Source organism: Myzus persicae, unplaced genomic scaffold (assembly GCF_001856785.1).
Source record: "Myzus persicae strain clone G006 unplaced genomic scaffold, MPER_G0061.0, whole genome shotgun sequence".
Classification (NCBI taxonomy): domain Eukaryota; kingdom Metazoa; phylum Arthropoda; class Insecta; order Hemiptera; family Aphididae; genus Myzus; species Myzus persicae.
In genome coordinates this window covers 127,303-152,209 of record NW_019101374.1, presented here as the reverse complement: position 1 = coordinate 152,209, position 24,907 = coordinate 127,303, and the positions used below count along the sequence as shown (strand labels likewise).

Genomic DNA, 24,907 nt, shown 5'->3' with positions numbered 1-24,907 from the left:
ATACTTGGATGTTTATTGTAGACGAGATGGGAAAACCTATATTGTTCCAGCCTTCACAAGCATTGTCAGTTAAATACGGATTTGTTGATAGAGTTGTTAAATAAACAATTGATTCTGTGGTTTAATTTCTTAAAACTAAACTGTTTGTTTTCTAACTTTTCTAAATGTTCACCTCTAACATAGTTTACGTCAAAATACTGAAGTAGAGTTTTCTTTCTAATATCGTATAAATGTGCTTGTTGTAATAAAATCAACTGATCAAAATGTTTAGAATGCATTTTATGTCTATTACTTGAATGAACGTCTGTATTTAAGAAAACATTTTTATTATGATGTTGTTTGAATAGGCGAGAATTATTCAAGCTATTATTGAAATTGATCAAAGGTTTAAACAATTTTCCCGCGTCAATGGGCTCAGAAAATTTGAGTGATAACAATAATATAGTTTATTGATTAAATTTCGTTAAAAACACTGAATTTCCGAAGACAAAAAACGTCATCCGATATTCCGATTTGATAATAGCGTATTGTTGTGTGTTACTGTAAATTGTCGTACAACACGTCTTGTACATCGAGTAGTTAGTATCTACCCTACGGATTACTGCCGTAAATGTAAGTGTCGTACCGAAAAGTCAAAAAATAAAAAGGTAAGTGTATCGTGTTTTGGAAAAGCGTTGCCATTTTTTATTTTCCGCTTTTTTGAAAAAATGCGTAATACCCATGCACCACAGTTGTTACGAACGGTGTACGATGATTAAAATACTCTTTGGTTACCCACACAAAGAAATCGATTATGATTTATCTTATTATCTATCAATACATCTTAATAATATTTCGCCAGTCATTATAAGCAGCACAATGTGCCTCTCTCCGCGTTACTACTCGGCCAGCAATGCTGGTTATTTACATTGCTAACCATGCACTGTTTGAGGTCGATTGTGTTTTCATTGCTCTCTGTGCTGGTGATTGCTGTTTTTAATGTACACTGCAGCAATGTACCTCTGCCTGTCCAACGCCATGGCATGGTATACAAATATTCTCGTTTTTTCAGTCCATTAAAATCTTTGGCCATGTCTGAAAAAGTTGAGAGACGCATTGATGATATTGAAAAGTCCATTGGGGACTCTCGAATCTATCGAGGATTGGTGCTGAAGAATGGTCTCACCGCTCTATTGATAAGTGATCCGGACACTGACAAATCTGCCGCTTCTCTATCAGTCGCAGTTGGTAAGTTTTGTATTTCATATTTCTTTAAATTAATTTTTGATAATATTTCATAAACCATTAGGTTATTTCATTCTAATATATATATATATTTTTTTTAATGTTACATTGAGCTTTTATTGATAAAATATGAAAAAAAAACAATTCTTTTATACAGGCAGCAATATGGATTCTAATTTTAATTACTCATTTTAATCATTATTCTTCCCGTATTAGGTAGTTTGAGTGAACCTAAAGATTTGCCAGGTTTAGCTCATTTTTGTGAGCACATGCTGTTTTTGGGCACAAAAAAATATCCAGTAGAAAATGAATTCACACAATTTTTAACACAAAATGGCGGATCTTACAATGCATATACTGCAAATGATCACACAAATTACTATTTTTCCACCAAGACAGAATCACTAAAACCATCGTTGGACAGGTTAAAAATATTTATTTTTTTTTTTTTATGTGGTTTAATAACTAAAAATTGTATTATAGATTTGCTCAATTTTTCCTTGAACCTTTGTTTACAACAAGTGCAACTGAAAGAGAAATTGGTGCTGTCAATTCTGAACATGAAAAAAATGTTGCTGATGATTTTTGGCGTCTAGCTCAGTTAGAAAAAAATGCAGCTGATCCAAATCATTCCTATAACCAATTTGGAACAGGTAAACTATAAATAAATTGTTTTTAGTTATATTTTAAAATGTAGAGGTAAATTTTACTACTAAAATATTTTTAAAAAAATCGGCTGTGTCCATATCATATATTTTTTTAATGTTTGTTGTTTAGGTACAAAAGAGACATTATGGGATATTCCTAATTCGAAAAATATTAGTGTCCGTGATCAACTATTGGAGTTCCATTCTAAATGGTACTCTTCTCATTTAATGTACTTAACTATACTCGGAAAAGGTATTAACAGAATGGCTTTTTATTAGACATTTAAAATTAATTTTTATTATAAATTCTTAGAGGATTTAAATTCATTGGAAGAATTGGCTGTATCTTTATTTGGAGACATTAAAAGAAATGATGTTGAAAGGCCGTATTGGAATGATCCAATTTATAAAGAAGAACAACTTGCAACTAAGACTGTTGTAGTTCCAGTAAAAGATATCAGAGTGTTGTCTGTCAATTTTCTTATTCCAGATCAAAGCAAATATTATAAAAGCATGGTAAAAATATTTATAAATTGTGCACACACTCTAAACATAATTTTTAATGTACATTTTATGAATTAGCCTAGCAGGTATTTGAGCGCTCTATTTGGTCATGAAGGCCCTACTAGTATTTTAACAGTTTTAAAAAAAAGAGGATGGTCTAGTAAACTGTCAGCTGGCAATAAATTTGAAGCTAGAGGAATTGAGCTTTTTGATATTGATGTGGATTTAACAGAAAAGGGAGTAGATCATGTTGATGACATTGTTAAATTAATTTTTCAAGTAATATTATATTTTTTTTAAGTAACAATTTTTAATGAGTTATACATAATTAAAATTTTTCATTTTATGATGTTTTAGTATGTGAATATGTTAAGACGCGAAGGACCCCAAGAATGGTTCCACGACGAAAATAGTAATATTAGTGCAATGCAATTTCAATTTAAAGATAAGGGTTCACCTTTAGATTATGTCTATCGGTTGTCTTCTCATATGATTGTGAGTCATATATTTAATTATTTTTGTATAATACTGTCTGCTATTTGATTTTTATGTATTTGTTTAGACTTTCAAATTAGAAGATGTCTTAACAGCTGAATATTTAATAAGAGAATGGAAACCTGATTTAATACTAGAACTTTTATCCTACTTTAGACCAGATAACATGAGGTAACTATGAACAAAATTAAAACATAAACCAATACTAGGGTTATTGGATTTTTCATGAGATAAACATTATATTGTAAGATTCTTAAATTCTAAAATCATAAGAAATTTATTTTTTTTGAAATATTTCATTTTGATGAAAAAATAAAAATAAAAATGTTAAGTGGAAAATGCTATAGAAATATTGCTTACATCTTACATTAAATAAATTACATAATAACTATCCATCTTATGTAAATCTTCTTGTCATTGTGATCAGAAATTGAATAATATTGATAATCACTTATCAGAAACTATTATAGTTAATATGAATTTAATATGAATCATTATACACTTATCACATTTTATGTGTTAACCATTAATTGACTATAAACTAAGTATATTTAAAATAAGAGACACCAGCTTTACAAAACCCTTGTGATATTAAAATCATTGTGTGTTATGTTAATTGTATGAAGGTATTTGAGTAGATTTAGATAGAGATCCTCAATCAGTTGTACCCAGACAATAAATAATTGCTACCTGGTATCATCTTTTTTGAAGTCAAAATAACTTTTATAGAAAATATTGTTAGTAATAAGCTGTAAACTTAGTACCTATTTTTATTTAAAATGTCTTAAAGAGTGACAATATAATTAATATATTATAATATTTGTAAAACTGTGAATTTATTAATATTCTAGAGTAACAGTTGTGTCCAAAGTATTTCAAAACCAAACAGATACTATAGACAAATATTATGGAACACCATACTCAATTATGAAAATCCCAACAGAAACTTTAAATGTAATATACATATATTTGTTTAGAAATCATTTATAATTAACTAAAATTTTTATTTATTGAATGTTTAGGAATGGAAAAAAGATGATTTATGCGAAGATTTAAAAATGCCATCAAAGAATGAATTTGTTGCTACAGATTTTAATTTAGTGCCAATTGATAAAAATGTAATAAGATTATTTATTATATGGTTTTCCCATTTTTTTAACGATATATTTTTCTTTTACAGGAACCAAGTCATCCACATATTATTCATGAATCATTCCTTTTGAAATGTTGGTTTAAAACGGATACAGAATTCAGGTTCCCTAAAGCATTTGTGTCAATTGATTTTTTCAGGTAATTAATCACATATAAGTTATAGCTATATATTTTATAATACTTGGTTAATTATACGGTAAACCACTTATTATTTTTTTTACAAATCATTCAAACAGTAATAACTTACATTTTATTATTTTAAGTATTGTTTTTTTCATATATCACTTTATCTAATTAATTAAAAAATCCATACAATTTTATATTTTTGAGGCTTGACTTAAATCTGCTAAATTGTATTACAATATGTTCTTAAATTTAGAAAATATAAATGGTTTGTTTTACACAATAAAATGTAAAATATAATATAATATTATAAATATATATAAAAAATTTAACAATTATGTTCTGAGCTGGGCTTGAAATATATTCGTTTTAGTATATTATATTTTTCTTTATTAAAATAATCCAATAATTTAATTTAATGTTCCCCTAGTAAATTGATTTTACAGCAATTTCTTTTTGAAAAGTTTTTGAATTATATATGTTGGTCTCCACATGGGTTTAAAACTCTGAGGCCTAGTAATCTTTACTGATTTTAAATAAAATTAAAATAAATAAAAATAAAAATTGCAATTTTTCTGTTTTAATCAGTATTGTTTTTCATTTACATTGATTTATTGTTGAATTAAACACTTCCATTATATTATTATAGTACATAAACAAAAATTTTCACAAAAAACCTACTCTGCAGCAAAAGCTAATTACCCAGAATTATTTTTTTTGAAATACTTGCTTTAATGTATTAAATATTTCTTAAAACAGTTAATATTTCAACTTATAAAATATAAATACTAAAAACGTATGGTTTTATTGTTAGTATTAATTTTATTATAATCAATGTACTCGTATCTTATTTGTAATCCTTTTAAGTCTTAACAATGAATTTTGTGCAAATCTTTTATTAGCGTATAGTAATTATTTTTAATTATTTTATTAAATGATCTGTAACTTATTTTAAAATGTATTTTTATGTAGTCACATTGTAATGACTGATCCATTCCATTGCAATATTATGAGTCTTTTTGTGAGATTATTTAATGAAGATTTTTCTGAATATACATGGGATGCAACGAGAGCTAGTCTAAATTTGGTCATACAACCAAGTAGTTATGGTTTCAAGGTAAAATACTATTTAAAACTTCATATAAAATATTTATGTTATAAATTCAAATGGTTTTTTTAGTTGCAATTGAGTGGATTTAATCACAAGTTGCATATTCTGCTGAAGAAAACTATTGATAAGCTTTTGACTTTCAAGATTAATCCACTACGCTTTGAAATTCTAAAGGAAGAAGTAAGTCATAGTAAAATTTAAAATGATTTCTTTACAACTTAAATTTTTTAAATGCATTTATAGAAAATTAGGGATTTGAAAAATATTGATATGGAACAACCTTATCATAGTGCAATGAGGTATAATTCTGTTGTTTTATCAGAAGATGCATGGACTCCTCATGAATTACTAGCTACAATTGATGGTAAGTAATGATATTTTTCTTAATTTGAACTGTTTAATATAATGTCTATATTTTTAGATGTTAAAATTGAGAACATTGAGGAATTTATTAAAAAGTTCCTCTCCCAAATGTTTATGGAATCATTAGTATATGGTAACATAGATAAACCTGTAAGTATTTAAAAAAAAAAAAATTATTTGTTTGACATAATATTGTGTACTAAATGATGTGGTTTTATTTTAGAAAGCTTTAGAACTCATACAAATACTAGAAAAACCATTTTTGGGTCGAGATGGATTCCGTAAATTATTACCCCGCCAAATGGTTAGGTCAAGAGAAGTACGACTTGAAGATCGTGAGTTAAATATTTTGATTTTATTTAAGTCCAAGCAAAGTGATAATGTAATCATTTTTTTTTAAATCTAGTTGTTTAATGAGAATCAACTGTTGGGCTATTATTTTTTTGTTAGTTACAAAGTTATATACTTTTTGTTTGTTGTGTTAAATTAAACATTAAATCGGTTGCAAAGATATTAGAGATCTATATATATATATACAATGATATTGCTATTATAATAATTGTTCAATGGGGATTATCTTTATTTCCAAAGAACTTATATTCAATAGGAGTATGTTAAATACAAAAAGGGTTCAATCACCTTACTTTTAATTATATAAATATAAATGCATATGTATATAGGTACTAGGTATTATTCCAAATAATATAATTTTATACTTTCATTATACTTCATTCAGTTTGACTTAAAGACATTCAATTTAAGCATTATATTTTAGGTGAAAGCGCATTATTCGAGACAACAAGTGATCATCACAGCAGTTCATGTGTTTATATACATTTACAATGTGGTATTCAGTCTACATTAAAAAATATGATAGTTGGCCTATTTAACGAAATTATCAAAGAGTCGTGTTTTAACACCCTACGTACACAGGTAAAATAAATTGTTTGTGTTTTAATAGAATGAAACAATTAACATTTTTTTTTATGTGCTAGGAACAACTTGGTTACATAGTGTTTAGTTCATCAAGCAGAAGTCATGGAATACTGAATTTACGTATTATTGTACAATCTGACCGTACTCCGATGTATGTTGATTCAAGAATAGAAAACTATATAAACACTATTGAGGTTAGTTAATTTGAGTAGCTTCATTTTAATATTTTAATTAATCAATTTTTTTTTTAGCAACTATTAATGAATATGCCTGAAGAAGAATTTAACAAGTACAAAGATGCTTTAGCTGTTAAACTGTTAGAGAAGCCAAAAGGCTTGATGAAACAAGCGGCTGTTTATCAAGTAGAAATTGACACACAAGACTACAATTTCAACCGAGCACAAATTGAAGTAGAAGCATTAAAATTAATCTCCAAAGATGATATTATTAAATTTTATAATGTAAGTTATTTAGCAATTGTTTTAGTCTGATAAGTAATAACTAAGTAATAATTTGTATAGGATCAAATCAGTCAATCTGGGCCAGAAAGACATAAGTTAGCAGTACACGTCAGATCTACATTAAAGAATACAACTGCAGAAGAAATTGATAATAATTTGGTGACCAATAATGTACGTATTATTATTGTGATATAATGTGTAATGACCAATGAATATAATGTTAAGTTAATATTATTTTTCATCTTACAGACCGTTTTGATTAAGGATATAACAGAATTTAAGAAGAAGCATCAACTGTATCAATTGCCAATCTCTTTTAGCATGTCCGTTGGACCAACAAAATCCAAGTTGTAATTTGTTTTTTAAATTACTTCTTACCAAAATATTTCTTATATTTTTATACATTTAAATTATAGTAATACAATTCATGTCAAATCAAAATATATAACAATTTTTAGCTAAGATTGTATTTAGAACAAGTTACAGTTGAGATGGCAGCCTAGACCAGCAATTCTCAATCTGGGACCAGCATATTATTTTGGGTCGTCAACACTTAAAATAGCTTATAAATAAATGTTTAGTTAGGGACCATCACTTTAAAAACGTTGAGAATCTCTAGTTTAGACATTTATGTAACTGGTTTCTAAAATAACAAAACTATATTAAGTTGACATTTTTGTTTCATCAAAATATATTTATTATCTTGTAAAATACTTACTCAAACTATTTAATAAAAGAAAAATTATTGTAATGATTGTATACATATTATTGTAAAAGACATTAAATTGTATATCAAAAATTCATAGCAAACATTAAGATGTTACAAACTGTTTGATTTTTGAACAAAACGCCTGATTGTACTGTTGTATAAATGCATAATTTAACTAAGAAAAATCGGTCAAACACCAATTTATCACTAAGTAATAAAAATATAGTGCTGGAGTAGTACAGTAATTATGCAGATCATGTTGCTCACATTTATCAGATCAATTAATGGTACACTGCAAACAATGTATAGTTTCATGTGACTATTACTTAAGGTTTGTTATCAAGTAAGGATCAATGCAATAGAAGTGTGAAAGGAGAAGTATATTGAGTAGTTGATTACATGCATATAGTAATATAGTAATAAGCTAACCTACGAATAGATAAATAAAAATGTTTTTATATGTTATACTAGGTATAACTGCCCGACGTTGCCTGGGCCAAAGAATTGTATTTTTAATAAATATATTTCTAAAAAAATGTAAATCAAGTTTAAGCTAGGTATTTCTTTTAGATGAAAAAATAAGACATAAACATCCTCCTAGTCTCAATGAATCTATTGATATAACTAATTAACAACGGCCTAGTGGTTTTTATTATTTTTTGTCGAAATAATGCTTAGATTTTCGACTGTTGTCTTAATATTAACGTCTTATTGGTATATGTCATGCATACACATTGGTAGAGACAACGTATGCAGGTACGGCGTCCTCTTAAGACCAAAAGGCAAATTTGTTTGCGCATTCACTACATTACTTTCTGTAATTCTTACACGTGTAGACAAACTTCAAAAACTTCCTCTATGTGACGTAGGTACCTTATATCTTAATCATTAGAAATTTGGTGATCATATTGTAACAGTAGCCACATAAAATAATAATTTTTTTGCTATGATGTATCACTATTGTATGTTTAAATCTATCTCATATTTTGTTTCTTCTGCATGCCCTTGAGCTCGCACCTGTAAGCGATTTCATTTGTTTTTCTTTCAATAGTTACTTTACATCATCTATCCATTAATAGCTTATGTATATATCAGCCGGTTAATAAGCAAAACTGATTCTCAATGTCTAATACTTAGGCATTTATTTTAACCAAATAGTATGGCTAATGTGACCGCTTCGGTCTTACTATGTTTGACTTTTAATTTATTATGCCACCTAATGTAGTCCATACTATATACTAAAGCCCTGCACGAGCCAGGCTTACCCAGGCCCAAATCCCGTAAGATTTTATAAAATGCAAGACAGGCCAGGCCGGACATCTATTAGGACAAAAGTTACGAGCCGAACCAAAATCATAAACAAAAAAAAAACATATTATACTATCACAAAAAAAGAATTATACACCTACAAATGAGGTACGAAGTAATTTACTAGGCTTACTAGCCAAATACTATCCGCAGACCGGGCTTTCTAAAATTTTACCAGGCCGAGAAGACCTCTCTACATACCCCCTACAGTTGATATGTCTGGCGAATTAACTTAAAAACTTTAATAAATATTATTGAACACAAAAGATTAAAACTTTAGATGAATGCCGCCATTAACTAGACTTGTGTTCTAAAAATCAGCAGTTCTTATTTTTTTTCAAAACCTAAACAGATTATATATGTATCTATTTTTTTATTTGTTACATTTTGTTTTTAAAAGGAATACTTCCTAATCGCAGTAATAAAAAATATAAACAATTTAATAATTTATATTCTTCATTGAAAATAAAACAAACATAATATATTTGTTAAACTCAACTTATGAACTAATAACTATACAAATTTCAGATCAAAACGAACATTATAAATAAACAATAAAAAGTTAACTCAAACGCTGCAATATTGAAGTTGTATAAAACATAAAACCCATAGTAAAAATGCACTGCTATGTTGAGTAAATTCATTGTTTTTAATAATATATAAATAAATAAAAAAAACAAAACAAAACAATTTTGAATAATATAAAATATTTATAGGTATAATGCCTATTTTTTTTTAACTTAAAAAAACATTCATAATATTATTACTTTTTTACACAGAAGTCTAAATATGCATAAAATGTTAACATTGTTTTATAAAACAATCATGTAAGAATATTTATTACCAAACATTTTTTTACTGTTAATTTTATTCTAACAATAATCATTATTCATTTGTGCATTACAAATATATATATTAAACTAATAGGTTTTTTTTAATGTGGTTTATTAACATTCTTTTCAACTAGGAGTTGGAGCTTTTTTCACCATTTATATAATTGTATCTATTTAACAAGTCATCTTCTTCTTCTTCATCATCATCATCGTCGTCGTCATCATCATCATCCAAATAGCGTTTAGTTCGGCTAGATTTTCTAGGAGGAGACCTAAATAATTTTTTATTATGTTTTATTAATTTCATTCAATTTTAGCTTTAAAATTACCTTAAGTTTTCTTCAGACGAACTAGATGAATCAGGAGTGTTACGTCCACTTGGAGTTGGACTTCCAGGAGGCGAAAATGCTTGTAACAATTTACCTTTACTGTCTTTCCAAAAATGTGACTAAAAGAAAAACCATGATTATATTGAAGCAAGTTACTAGTAAACTTTAAACTTACAATTGGTCCATCTCGGCCAAACAACAACAGGAATGAAACAATAAAGTCTCTTGATCTTTCTTCCCATCGTTGCAACATATCTACTTTTTTTTCACCAATAGTTCCCATTACCCGTTTACTGCGGTCTTTAAGTTCTTCCATTTTATTTTGGAGTTTAAACTTTTTTTCCTAAAATTGATTATAGTTTTATTATCCACAAGTGTTTATATTTTTAAGATAATTTATGTAAAAATCGAACCTTTAAATAAGATACATTTAAATCTTTGGCACTGTATCCGCGTTGAAGATTACGTCTAACATACATATCATAATCCCGTACTATTCGAGAAATAACGTCTGACGTTGATACACCCTCAGTCCTTTGAGTGCCTACAAACATACCTTTTTCTTTAAGCCCTCCATAAATATCTTGCCCATCTTCATTTATGTAAGGTATATCATCATGAGCAACAAAATCAATCTACACAGAATTTAAAACACAATTCTCATTCAAAATAAAACAGTAACAATTTTAATTACTTTATTATCTATTAAAAATTGATCATCGGTTTCCCATGGTGCATCTTTAAGAACTTCATCTATATAACGGCAATGTCTAACAGCTTCATACCTTTCTTCGTCGGTCATTACAGTTTTACCCTTAAAAGTATGTGTGACAGTGTCACTGCATACTAAAATTCATATACAACAAATACAATTTATGACTATAAATTATCTTCAATTTATTTACAACACTAAATTATTTTAACTCATTATGTTATACAACTAACCTCCAACAATCAAGTAAACATTTTGGAATACAGTTTTTGCTTGCATTAACTGCCTGGCATGTCCTTGATGGAACATATCATATACACCATCTGCATATACCCTAATTCTTCGAGGAGCTGCAAATAAATAGTGTTGTCTAAAATGAAAATTAAATTTCAGCTGTACATAATTTCATAGACATAAATATCATAATTCTATACACTTTTATTTATTTAGTAATTAAATAATTGTAAATTTGAATTTATTAATATATAAAGGTTAGTTGCCTTATATGGTTCACACATGGTGAGACTCAGTGCCATAATTGTGAAGTGGTGAGGGGGGAAATTTCCTCCTTAAAATATTTGCAAGGGACAAATTTATTATTTTGCCCCTCTCAGATATTCCAATAGAAGAAATCTATCAACTTCAAAAATAAAGAAACAATGCAATACATTTAATATAGGTACTTAAGATAAAAATATTTTTTTTCCATAACCCATTACCATTGACATAGGGTAAATATTCACCTATAACTTGAAATACACATATAAAATAAGCCATGATAGAATTGTACCTATAAATTTAAATAATTTTTTTAATATTTGAGTGTACATTTTAAGTTATTATTTTTTTCTTTTTATATATTTTGATAAAAATCAAAACAATGCAGACAATTTTTAACCTTGTGCGTTTGAATGTGGCATCAAAAACAAGTATCAAGTAGTAAGGTGTTCAATTATTGAATAGGTATATTAAGTACATTTATTTTAAGTTCCTCACAAAAATAATCCAACAATATTATTTGATGAATTATGATTACAGGATTATCATCACATACTTTTTTTAAATACGCCGTTTCATCTTGTTTTTTTGTTTTTTGCAACTCTTTTGTACCTTTCTTACATAATGTTATTTAATGATATAGATATACCTGCAATTTGTTTTTAAACTATAAAGTATGTTTTAAGACTTGTGTAAAAATAAACACAATACAAGATTTTTGTATGGTTTTGATTTTGGTGAATAAATTATTCTGCACTCCCACAGTTTTACCTGGTCATACATCATACAATTTGGTTATGATTGTATGGACACAGAAGCTCATTTTAAGTTAATATGAATAATGAGAAAATCAATGGTTTAATATATTTCTTAACTTTAACTTCTCCATAAATGAATTGGCTTATTCAACTAATGGACATAAATGATAATTTAATAACCATATACAGTTTAACAAACCAAGCACAACACAAATATATACCATGCACCGACACAAACAAACACACACAAATCACTAGTATAATATGGTTTTTATCAAAAATAGTTGTGATATTAAAAGCTACAGTCTAAATTTATAGGCTGTAAAAAGTACATAAAATATTATACAATTTTCAGAAACTCTAAATATCAATTTCATAATATTCTACAAAGGTATTTACTTCTTAGGCTCTTTTAATAGCTTACTCATTTTATTCTAATAAATGGTAAGTGCCCATTATAAAGAATAGAGGATTTAAATATAAATTACCATTAACAGAGGTATGTAGTAAAATGGGATAGGTTATAGATGACAAAAAGTAATAACTTAAATATGGGTTTTTTTGGATGATTTCTAATTCTTATTTACATTTATTAATTATGAGAGACAAAATAAAACTTTCCGATTTCCTTTACCCAAAAAGACTTTCAGTTTTCCCAATACAAATGTGATTATAGACATTTTGCCAATTGACATCAGTCATCAAATAGAACTAACATAATGATATAATATATATACATATTTTTATAATATAGTTCATACCTAAGCCAGAATTGGCCATATCCATAGTGATTTTTGTACTATAATCACAAGCATTCCGTTCTTCAACTGCTTCTTTATCTGTACTAAAAGGTGCAGGTTTGAAAATTGACTAAAATCAAAAGATTGTAGAAAGCTATTAATATTTTATTAATTACTGAAAGTGGTATTTAAGTATTTACTATTTAGTCTAGTAATTATAGTTTGCAATATTCAGTTGTATGATTGGAGTAATATTCTTTTATGACTTTTAAAAAAATGCTTCTTTAAATTTTATTACATATTTGACAAATTTAATTTTTATTCTTCCCTTTATTAAAGGTATCAATTTAGTTTAGCCATACCAAAATGGTGCTACGTAATATTTATAAATTGTTTATTAATATTACACAATACATAGTCAATTATAGTTGGGAGGCATTAAATACATAAAAATGTATTTTGTATAGCCTGGTTTAAGTATGATTTGGCAACATTTTAATATGATATCAAACATCTACTTTTTATTATTATTTTGAGTCAAAATCCTAGTTTAATTTTTTTGTTTATTATACTGTTAGAACTTATAATGATTTTCTTTTTTTTCTTGAGCTTACTATTTAATGTGCCCAATGTTTCTTGGTCGATTTTTATGTATAATAAAATAAAATGTAACCCTTTAAACTAAGAAATATATGATGACAATTATTATTGCAAAAATAACAATAACAGAAAAACCTTGCTCCCTCCTATAACTTAATACTACATTAGACACTTTTGTAATCAATCAAAACAATGCGAAATGGTTTTAGTTAACACCTGATTCTGCTCAAACACATTTTTATCCATATTGTTGAAAAACATATAAATCATTACAAGGTTTCAAAGTCAAAGCAGAAAATTACATATACATATATTATATAAACATTCAATTAAGTATATACATCATCCACTACATCCCAAGGACAATGTAATAATGATGTTAGCTATTTTAGTTGAAAATAAGTTTATATAATTCATACCTGATCCAAACAATTATATAAAATATATTGATATTAATATATATAATAGCTTTTACAATTTGTAATTGCTATGTTAGTAATACCAATATTAGTATCATTATGATTCCCCAAATCTGACTAAAGGTCATTAAGATAAAATGGTATGTTTATAAGAGTGATTCACTGAAAACATTCAAAATTGTATAATAGGCTAATTCTCAGATCAAGATGTTCTATAAATCAAATTTAAATAATTATCATGTGTACCTTATACAATTATGAAGTATGAAAGATTTTTTTTAATGAAGATAAAACTATAAATCAAAGAATTTCAAAGTCAGAACAAGATTATCCAAAGCCTTACTAATTCTATAATTTTGTATGATTACATATTTCATATATTTCACATCCTCTCTTAAATATACCGTTATTTTTAGAATATAAATAAGTAAAGCTAGTTTCTTTAAACCACTTATTTTACAAGACTACTTAACTAATATTTAAAAATATAAAATATGAAGGTTTTTATTATTTTTGATTTTGTCAAGGTGAATAATAAATAGGTACCTAGTTCAATAATAATTGTAGATATACTGATTCCTTGTCATTGAAAAATCTTAATTGTATAACGGATGTAAAGTTTTTCAATTTGTATATATTTTTTAATATTATTAAATTATATAAACTAAAACTATAATAGTTGAGTAACATAAGAATATTGAAACAATTATTTCAAAAAACTTATCATGGATGTGCAGTTCAAATTGTAACCAACCTACATTCAATCCCACCACACAAATATAGTTTAGTTGAATCAGTTCATAGTGGCAGAATCGACAACACATATTTCTCATTAACATGACAAATTATAGCAGGCATGCCAGTTTAATAGCTTAACAGCAAGGTTTTTATTTCCTTCTTTTTATCATAATTAGCTGCCGGAACCATAGTCCACATACAATTTTGTTAAGAAAGCATAGTATTTTAAAAACAAAGTACTTATTTATTTTATGATTACATGTTTAAATAAATAACAAACATAGAAAATTGAACATTAGCACATCTAGACAAACACTAGAAACTTAAGAATTCTCAGAATTTAATTGATGGGCTAAAATTGTAGGCATATACTATGGTAGATTTTAAATTTGTATAGTAAATTATCATAATATAAGATGCGTACTTATTTGTACATTTAAGGCTAATATTTGGTTACTGTACTTACACATATATGATATATATGAGCTTAAGAATCTCTATATTAGAAATCCAGCATTGAACATGGTAATATTTTTAATAAAATAAATAAAATAATATACATACCGGGGCAATATTTTGTAACTTAGCTTGTTCACATTTTTGTAACACATTTTTATTGCTGACATGCATCTCCACTTCTGTTGTATTATTTGTCACGTCTCGTGTTCTTTTCTTAGACATGTTTGTGTGTTAACTATAGGCCCAAAATAATAATAACAATTTACAAATTAATTGTACAAAAATAATGAATGAATGTAAAAATAATTAATTCAACAGCATTGAACTAATATACAAATATCAAAACAACACAAGTACATATATTTTGTTGGATAGTATAGTGTTAAATTAAAACTTAATAAATGAAATATTTAAAATTTTTCTTATTTCACTGTTTTAATAATAAGTGTTTAGAAATAATTTAATAATATATTCTTAGTAACTGTTAATTGTAATACATCAAATTTATTTCATCATAATTTAATGATTTCAAAACTTGATAAGTTAAATTATGAACAAAAAAATGAAGGTAGTTCATACAAATAATTTTTACAATCTTCCAAATCGATTATTTAAAATATAATTTACTAATAAAATTGATGATTTATAAAATAACAAATTTGAAATTACTCACAAATAATATTGCCAAAAATCTGTTGTTTAAGATATCTCTATATTGTATAGATATTTGATGAAAATAAAATATTTAAAGTTAATGAATTTGCTTAAATAATCTATAATCTTGGCTGTAATTAGTCTAGGCATTGAATTCATCTAAAATGTATTTCATTAAATCAATAAATAAAAAATATACACCTTCAAATCTTAAAGTGAATTTAAAAAAAGCCATAATTATAATGATAAAACTGTATCCTTAAATAATTGACTAAAATTTAAGTTTAAACTTGTAAAATTAAGCTATAAAAATAAAAATTAACTGTACCTATATTATATATTTATCCTGCACACCTACTGAAAGTATTGCATTATTGCATTAAATTGCAAACATTTGCAGAAATAATTTAAAGTAGGCACACTAATAACATTATACAGTGCAGTGAGCTACTGAGCTATGATGCCGTCAAGTAGGTACTAAAATCATACAATCAATTGAATACTTACGGAATAAATAGAATACTGCGCATAAAATAATATTATATTATAACAGGTATACGACGTATAGTTCAAGTCAATTGTAAATTGACATCGTACGCGTATGATTTACGAATCACAATTGAATTTAACCAGATCGTTATATGACTGACGGCAATAAACCGATTGCTAAATAAACTACCGGGTCCGGGCGAGCAGATAAATGCGGCAATTGGTAAACCGTTCTAACTTCAAATTAGTGGTTTCGGCGAGAAAATTGCGCAAACAATATTTTTCGAATTGGGTTGTGCCATTATCTCCGGAGTGGAGGAGTCCGGAAGGTGCATACGGAAATGTTGTACGTTATCAGCCTATTATCAGCCGACACCGCATGTTTGTCAACGTCACACCACGGTTCGATCTCAAACGGTGAGTCACGCCAAGGTTATCCACGTTTTTCATCATTATCTACGACTGTGGAGTTGGAATAACATATACCTATAATTTTATTTTGGAAAACCGTTTTCCACGATTTTGAACGGACAAACGGTAACACTGCGCGCCGCCGCCATTCGTCGTTAATTTTAGTATTAGAAAGATCTTACGCGACACATATAATATTGCCAATAAGTATTGAGTATTTGATTTAAATTTGAATTCGTCTAAATGTGCAATAGCAGTATAGTCTGTAGGTAAATAGACAATTTAAATTTAAAATTATAATATATTATATTATATTATTTTAAATTTAAATTTAATTTAATAATAAATTTATACCCTATAGGTAGTACCTAGGTACAGAAACACCAATAAGTAACAAGGATACTAATATGTGTATATTTCTATGAATTCAGTCGTCAATTCTGCAGTTTGATCACTTTATTCGCTGACGAGTGACGGGTGTTCATATTCGACCTTTTGAATCCTGAAATTTGAAACAAATGTTGATAAATAACTTAGATACATTTTTTTTTAAATTAATATTATAGAATGTTGATTGGAAGTAGGTAATTAGTTATCAAAGTTAGAAGTAATATGTTGTACTCTTGTACCTATATTAAGATTCATAATAATTACAAATGAAAATACTTTACAGGTACCTCCTCTACTGGTAGCCGGTATTAAAGTTAATAATTTCAAAAGAAAAGATATATTTAAAAACAATTCAGAATAACATTTAGTATGCAATGTATGCTTCTGCAAATAGCAGTTGCGTAGCTGGAGCTCTATCAAGGAAGGAGCTTCTAAGATACCTACTGTATTATATTTTATTACCTACCTATATAAGCTATAACCGTGATTAAAACATCACCTATAAAAAATTCCAAGAGGGTGATAAAATACCTTAAAAGTTGTAGAACAATGTGTTCATTGTTAAATATCTGTTAAAGAAAACAATGTTTATACATAGTATTTAACTTTTTTAGTTATAGTACCTACCTACCTATAATTGTATGAACTACATAAACTCTATGAGGAACTTTGTTCAGTCAATAACATTTTTTAATCATTTTCTATAAAAAATGAGCAATTGAAACATTTGTAACTACAAAATAATTTGTAAATGTTCGTGGTTTTGATGAATTTTGTCAACATTTGAACTTTGAATATTTTTAAACTTCAAACGCTGATAAAAAAATTAAAGTGACTTTTAAGTTAAGTTTTTTTTTATAAAGGTATAGGTAGGTAAAATTATGAGGAACCTTGGTTCACATTTACATTTACGTTTACAAGTTTTTCACCAATTAATCGTCGACTGCAATAACTAAAAACAAAAATAAAAATATCGAAAATATCTCATACAATTTTATCTTGCTCGGGAAAAAGTCTTATAAACATTTTGTGAAAAAAATCGCATCGTTGTAAAATCAATACATTCATTTCCCTGCTCAGAATCCAAAATAATATGTTTAGAATATCAAATATACCTAATATGGATCAGAAATCTATATACTTTTGTATAGTTCAATTCAATTCAAGGAGATTATTATTAAGCCACGAATTTTTAGATATCTACCGACTGAATCACCTTTGGTATATAATTTATCAATATACTTTTTCATATCTTAGCAGAATAACATAGAAAATACTTATAACTAACAACAATTTTCCCCCTATATTCCTTATATAAACTTAGCTCAGGCATTCCATCACGTTTGGCACAAAGGTCTGCTCTACAAAATTAGATTGTTTTAAAGAATTCCCTTATACCTAACCTTTAACTCCTTCTTATCACTCCGTACTTTTCAAGCAGGGGCGGATAATAGGCATGACCTGACCATTGAACTTTATATGATCATAATATTATAGAGACATAGAGTTCAATGGAACTGATCGGCAAGGGAAAAATATAATCTCTAGGCCTCTAGCGGCCCAATGATCTTATCCAACAAAACAATTACCTCAAGATTGGTCATTGAGAGAACCAATCCTCACCTGTTTTTTTTGTTAAGAATAAATTAGTAACATATACATTTTATATTACACTACTACAACTACATTTATTATTTTACTATATCACTCTATTTTTCAATATCTAAAGATCAATTTACTAAAACTGGGTACTTTATATATTTTTTCGACGTTCTCAAATATACTATTTATATATTTATGTATTATTTTGCACAATATGTTTTGCTCTCTGCTAACAACTTTTTTCGGTTTAATCTATTTTCTTTTCTGCTCCTCATTTTCCTTTTAATTCGTTTCGAAGCATAGTTAAGTAGATAAGTAGAATATATCACTTTATACCTATATACGACGGCTGTGTTAATATGCGTAGTCGGAGCAGCGGTAGCCGGTAATCAATATAGTGTTATAGTGTTGCGTATAATCAAAATGTTATATAATTTACAAAAACAATAATATAAACAATAACAATGACTTGATATGTGTGTGTGATCAGTTTAAATTATAATATGAAAATGTACCTATACTTGTGTACACTCCAGAATCTTCTATAATAAATCCAAATAGATTGGCATACGTAAGATTACATAAGTACAGTGACAACAGAAAGCCAAAAAGAGAATGACGTAGTGACTAGATGGAAACATTTTACTGTAACGTTTGTGTTCGATAATAATAATTATTTATATTGGCTGATGACGGCTGCAGCTGCAGACTGCGTTTCGTAAGCACAAAAACAATACCCAAATTCCAAGTTAAACACCAGGTGACGGTGGTCAGTCGATAACGCACAACTATTTTTGGTTGGCGCGATGATGCATGTGAATAAGGCGAGATTTTCTTATTGCTCAGTCATACTATGATAATTTATAATTATAGATTTTAACTAAATTTAAATATGTATTATAGTAATTATTTACTTTTATTTGTATGTGTATACTCTATACATGCATAAATATAAAATAGTGTTAATAGTAATGTTTTTCAGAGGTCCCTTTTCGTCAATAAAAGTAGCGGCCCACCGGAAAAATCCCGGTGTCCCGGTGCCTCTATCCGCCCCTGTTTTCGAGTGAGATCTGAGGTCGTCAGACGGAACTATACTTTAACTCATAGCCATAGGCGAAACTAGACAATTTTATTAGGACAGGCAAAATGATAAATATGAAAAACTAATTGTTTTATATATGATTATAAATATTTTTATTTAAATTTTAAATTTTTTATTTAAGTCAATATGTTATTCAGTCAGTATTAGGTCAGGCCATGGCCTGCCTGGCCTGACCTGTATAGTTTCACCTATATGATTTTACTTATCCTATAAAAGCAGGTGTCCCTCAAGGCAGCATTCTAGCAATTTAACCACTTTTGCAGAGATCACTTGCATAAGTACTTCTGACCTCATAGATATAGATAATAATTATATATATACCTATATATATATATATATATAATATGTTTGTATAATAATAATAGCTTATTATCTATATCTATATCTGACCTACACATTAATGTTGACATCTATAACCTTCAACGTTACTTAAATAAACTACAAATCTGGTTCAACTAATGGAAAATAAAAATAAATATATCACCACATAGGTATCATCATTCATCTTTGCCTTGTGTCCTAAAGTCAAACTTATACCTACTATATCATTGAATAATGAAATAGGTATATTTCATTGTCAACTTAGTTCGGCATTAATTTCGATATCTAAAAAATATCCCTAAAATTAAAAATTCATTGTAATATAATAATAAAATTATTCAATATAATCAATTGATTCGTCCTGCTATGACATCCAAATTAGGGAATCAACTAAAGTGTCAAATCTAAATTTGTTTCAATCATTTCAGTCAATAAAATATAAACTTAAGCTTATTATCCTAAGCTCCGTAGTAAGTTAGCAACAACATCCTTGACCTTAACTCTTAAATCAAAATTCCTAGGTATCTTTATACTTGCTTTTACTCACTATAATAACAATACCACTCCAACACTTTAAACCAGTTAAATCCTCTAATATCTAATCTCTCTTCTATTGCTCTTCCGAATATTCTTTCCCGTAGCTTAAAGTGTAATTGGGCATGCCGCAGTATGCGACCTCCCAAACAAATAATTAAAAAAACACTCTATAAAAATCTATTCAAGTTGAAGTAGCGCTTCTATACTTTTATTATGATTTAATCACTGGCCTTTTTTTAAAGCCTCTTCCTGGTTCGCTGCTTATTGAGCAAAATTCTAATCACATAGCCACATAAGTACATCATAATAATAATTAATAGGCAGGTACCTACGCCCAATTTAATAACAATGGAATGGAATAATTTACACTGTTATAACTAAAATTAAAAGCATATAATTATTTTGAATTTAAATAAATAGTTGTACAAAAATTAAGTACCTATAAATATCGCCAAGAACCCACTTTTTTCTAAGCTCTGACCAATATGTATTTAATAGGTATTCTATAATTTATAAATATACTATAGTACTTTATAATCAATGGAGACTTGTCATCCACCCATTACTTACACGCAATTGTATTTGATCTATAATACAATTCAAAACTATCACACATTAAATGTAAATTAATTACGTTGTACAATAAATATATTTTTACAAATTGTATATGCCATATACTTCTTCTAATTATAATATTAATATAATATGCAACCAATTTTAACTATTTAGATACCTATACACAAAATGTTTTTATTTTTGCGTATAGGCTGAAAAAAATCACGTGTGAACTACCCTTTAGATATACATATATTATACTTTTTGGCTATAGCCTATTGGAGGTTAAAAATTAAGCTAAACACCCTCCAAATTTCAAGTTATCTATTGACAATTGATATAATGTCTATTGAAAATGATCCAGTCGTTTTTGAAGGCTATATTAACAAATACAAAGTTTAGGTTGTATATTGGTTTTGGAGTACCTATCTACCTACAAATATGATAATATGTTAGCTCAGTTCAGAGGCAAAATTACGATACTTACTATGTAAATTGTAAAGATTGTACCATAGCACTTGGTATAAATCGAACTTGATTTAAACTGCTTTTAATAAATTTTCCTAATATCTCCAAGAACAATTTGAAATCTTCACAAAATCGGTTAAGTATAGTTTTTGAGTATATAAGTGCCTATATAATTATAGTATAGCTACAAATATGCATTTAACTCTTATATTGAGACTCGTAATTTTGATGGATGCTTTTACATCATTTACTATTCTACCATAATAAAGATTACCTATGTATTAAAATATCTTAAGGAGGGCTTTAGATGGATCAGGGAGGGCTAAGCCCTTCTCAGACCCCCTATTTAAGTCCATGTATTACGAACAGTTTTTTTAAATATGTAGGTAGTTATAGTAATCCTATTAAGTAGCTAAGTATGGGTGACTCACTGATGATGACGTTCTAAGTAAGTTACAAATGGGTCACTGTAATGGATGGTGCAGTTAAATTTAAATTCACTAAAAACGATTCTGGCCGAAGACGGTTTGTCGGCCTAGAATATTTTATATATTTATATTGTTGTTATTGCAATATTCGGTAGGTTGAATTGATATTATTTGCATATTACCATCATATTCGTATATAATAATATACTCTAGAAGTTTTAAGTACCCACGAATACTGTTTTTAAATTGTTTTAAATTTGAACATTAAATGCCTTTTTGCGTAAACATTTTTTTTCTTCCCGGCGTATTTGAAAACTACTGGGGATTTTATTATGATGACCCCTCGATTGCGCACATAGATTCAAATTTCCACCAGAAAAGATACTATAGTTTAAAATCGAAGCATTATTTAGACTTCACAGTGTACACAGACACAAAAAATAAATAAAATAAAATGAAAAAATAAAAAATACACTTCATCATTATTGCTCCGCTCAGAATCTAAACACACATCATTGTAAAATATTAAAATCAATACATTCATCGCTTTGCTCATAATCTAAAATTTGCTTTTCATCTAGTGTGATAGGCGAAAAAAACAAGGAAATTGGTAATGACTAAATGACAATAATTACATACATGACAATTTTTCATTTACATTTTCTCATATTATCATCTCATGATTTAGATTTATATAATTACATCCATCATTGATGTACCACTATGATTGATTTATGAAATGTAAAAGTATCTTATCAAAAAACGTCATCTTAAACGTTAATTTCCAATTTAAACCAATCCAATCTAAAATAGACACAAATTAGAGGGAAAAATATATACTGAAATATATATATTTATTCGAGTGCGTATTCCGAATACAAAATAAAACTACTCTTTGCACCTTTATAAGACTTTTCTTGTTTTCTAAATTTATCTTCTATTTAAGAAATATTTAAATGTATATGTTTAATATTTTCTAAAGGAAAACATATCGTGGCAAATCGCCCCCACCACAGTTTATATTTTTCAGTACAATCAATTCATAATATGAAACCCCCCTCCCCCACCATAGTTTTATACCATCATTAACCACTCAAACCGGTTCGAACTTTAAAGCAACAAAAGATGTTATCTGCAATTTTAGTTGTTTTAAGTCTTGACGTGACGTCAGTGCTTAAGTGCATAGTTTCCTGATGAATTCTAATTGCAAATTTTGTGATGTGTATTTATGTGTTGAGTAATTTGGTTTTTACTATTTAATAATTCACAATTTACGTTGACTAGTCATCTGGCTATATTATTGTTTTGTTATATTTTTGTTTTTAAATAAGCTGCCTAGTGCCAAAACACAGAACAATACAATTATTTATTGACAGATTATTGTTGAAAACAGAATTTTTTTTTAAATAATGTTTTTTCCTAAACATTTATACATATTTTTTGCATTTTTATTGCCAGGCATAGCATTTGACACTTTACACTTAAAATGTGAAGTGTGTTGTCGTCTTGTCGAAGAAATACAACGTAATGTTAGTTCTGTGGATCCAGCAAATATTGTGCAAGTTTCTAATTTTCGGTTGGATGGCAATGGTGACCAAATAAAACAGACTGTTCCATTAGCTCGATCACAATTGTATTTAACAGAGGTAATGGAATCTGTGTGCGAAAAGATGAATGATTATGTACGAGCTACATTTAAGAAGAATGGTACCTTGACAGTTATGCCATTGATACTAGATGGCAAAATGAATCCGTTGATGAGTGAGGTGGACGTGGTTCAAGATTCTGATCTGAACAAAAGTTTACAGTATTATTGTGAAGACATTGTCGATGATATTGAAGAAGATCTCATAAATATTATTAAGTCTGAAGATGATGATCACATTGTTCATTCCATTTGTACTAATGTTATGCAATTGTGTCCAACAAAAAATAATAAAGTAGAATTATAACCAAAAGTTATTATATTTAAATGTTTTTATTTATAGTTTATTATAATTAAATATTTTTTACACCCAAAATAATGCTGATGTGATTTTATGTTATTTTTTTTTATTTTATTAACCTAATAAATGTTTTACTATAGGTACTATTAAATGTCTTCAACAAGTGTACCTTCTGCCTTTACTTTTTGATATACAGCCAGACTGCCAGAGCCATAGGCTTGTTGGCTTGAGTATTATAAAAAATGTAACTATTGCGTATTACAATACCTAAGTAGTAACTAGTAATATGTGATATATGTCATTATTGACAGTCAGTGCCAACAATTTTGTTATTACTGGTCTATATTATTCTACTAATCACCGTAGTACTTTAGATGAATGAAAAATGAATGCAAGAGACTTGATTTAATTTTGTAGTTTGATTAAAAACAATTTATCATAATTATTGAGTCTTCATGAATCTTGCGTTAAGTTATAAAATATTTGACTTGAAGGTTGTAAGACATAAAACACATATAAATAAATACTTACCGAATATTGGCGAGCACAACATATTAGAGGATAAGCAGACTATTTTTGATTGTAAGTTTTAACTACTAGCTTCTATTATTCTATTGTATAAATGAGAGATAAGCTATGTGTTGGATAATTTATAAAGTATTTTGGTATGGCTAACTTTTTATCTGTAAACTGTACTTATGAGTCATGTTCATAGTTAACATGAATACAGCAACAATTTAATTAATTATTTCAATTTTTTATTTTTAAAAACAAATTGAATTATTTTCAGTTATTTGGGAGAAAACTGAAGTTGTCATTCAATTTTATTTTCAATTTCATTCTACGTCATAGCAATAGTTGACATAAATAAATTAGCTTTTTTAA

The 24,907-nt window shown here is 27.5% G+C and overlaps 3 protein-coding genes across 6 annotated transcripts; 2 read left to right on the top strand and 1 right to left on the bottom strand.

Moving 5' to 3' along the window:
- Positions 1-497: 497 nt before the first annotated feature.
- Positions 498-7,766, top strand: LOC111028861 (insulin-degrading enzyme). Of its 2 annotated transcripts, XM_022307632.1 has the most exons (22): positions 498-647; positions 1,052-1,227; positions 1,441-1,648; positions 1,708-1,877; positions 2,002-2,124; positions 2,185-2,387; positions 2,454-2,654; positions 2,733-2,870; positions 2,938-3,041; positions 3,722-3,824; positions 3,893-3,988; positions 4,051-4,160; positions 5,118-5,262; positions 5,326-5,436; positions 5,500-5,620; positions 5,678-5,769; positions 5,843-5,954; positions 6,395-6,552; positions 6,615-6,749; positions 6,807-7,016; positions 7,077-7,187; positions 7,266-7,729. In XM_022307632.1, exons 2-22 carry the CDS (start codon positions 1,071-1,073, stop codon positions 7,368-7,370), a joined length of 2,913 nt encoding a protein of 970 aa, XP_022163324.1. In that variant the 5' UTR covers positions 498-647; positions 1,052-1,070; the 3' UTR covers positions 7,371-7,729. The 2 variants fall into 2 exon arrangements, with proteins under 2 accessions (XP_022163324.1, XP_022163323.1); XM_022307631.1 differs by lacking the exon at positions 498-647 and having other exon boundaries at positions 918-1,227; positions 7,266-7,766.
- A 2,140-nt stretch (positions 7,767-9,906) lies between these two features.
- On the bottom strand, positions 9,907-16,604 carry LOC111028871 (choline-phosphate cytidylyltransferase A-like). 3 transcript variants are annotated; one of them, XM_022307647.1, is made up of 10 exons: positions 16,102-16,247; positions 15,793-15,932; positions 15,225-15,354; positions 12,925-13,033; positions 11,141-11,257; positions 10,890-11,041; positions 10,609-10,830; positions 10,371-10,538; positions 10,196-10,314; positions 9,907-10,138 (listed from the first exon to the last, which is right to left on the bottom strand). In XM_022307647.1, the coding sequence occupies exons 3-10, from the start codon at positions 15,339-15,341 to the stop codon at positions 9,997-9,999; spliced, it is 1,146 nt and encodes a 381-aa protein (XP_022163339.1). In that variant the 5' UTR covers positions 15,342-15,354; positions 15,793-15,932; positions 16,102-16,247; the 3' UTR covers positions 9,907-9,996. The 3 variants fall into 3 exon arrangements, with proteins under 3 accessions (XP_022163339.1, XP_022163337.1, XP_022163338.1); XM_022307645.1 differs by lacking the exons at positions 15,793-15,932; positions 16,102-16,247 and adding an exon at positions 16,281-16,604; XM_022307646.1 differs by lacking the exon at positions 15,793-15,932.
- A 6,578-nt stretch (positions 16,605-23,182) lies between these two features.
- Positions 23,183-24,041, top strand: LOC111028872 (protein seele). Its single transcript, XM_022307648.1, has one exon. The coding sequence runs from the start codon at positions 23,486-23,488 to the stop codon at positions 24,026-24,028; it is 543 nt and encodes a 180-aa protein (XP_022163340.1). The 5' UTR covers positions 23,183-23,485; the 3' UTR covers positions 24,029-24,041.
- The last annotated feature ends 866 nt before the right edge of the window (positions 24,042-24,907 follow it).

What these genes read in the sequence shown, in the direction of transcription:
- LOC111028861 (XM_022307631.1), top strand. Translation starts at nt 918, where the DNA reads ATGCACTGTTTGAGGTCGATTGTGTTTTCATTGCTCTCTGTGCTGGTG. An exon ending in TTCTCTATCAGTCGCAGTTG is followed by an intron (nt 1,228 to 1,440) that starts GTAAGTTTTGTA and finishes TTCCCGTATTAG; the next exon opens with GTAGTTTGAGTGAACCTAAA. An exon ending in ATATTATTAAATTTTATAAT is followed by an intron (nt 7,017 to 7,076) that starts GTAAGTTATTTA and finishes TAATTTGTATAG; the next exon opens with GATCAAATCAGTCAATCTGG.
- LOC111028871 (XM_022307645.1), bottom strand. Translation starts at nt 15,341, where the DNA reads ATGTCTAAGAAAAGAACACGAGACGTGACAAATAATACAACAGAAGTG. An exon ending in TGTTTACTTGATTGTTGGAG is followed by an intron (nt 11,042 to 11,140) that starts GTTAGTTGTATA and finishes TATGAATTTTAG; the next exon opens with TATGCAGTGACACTGTCACA. An exon ending in TTGGCCGAGATGGACCAATT is followed by an intron (nt 10,315 to 10,370) that starts GTAAGTTTAAAG and finishes TTTTTCTTTTAG; the next exon opens with TCACATTTTTGGAAAGACAG.
- LOC111028872 (XM_022307648.1), top strand. Translation starts at nt 23,486, where the DNA reads ATGTTTTTTCCTAAACATTTATACATATTTTTTGCATTTTTATTGCCA.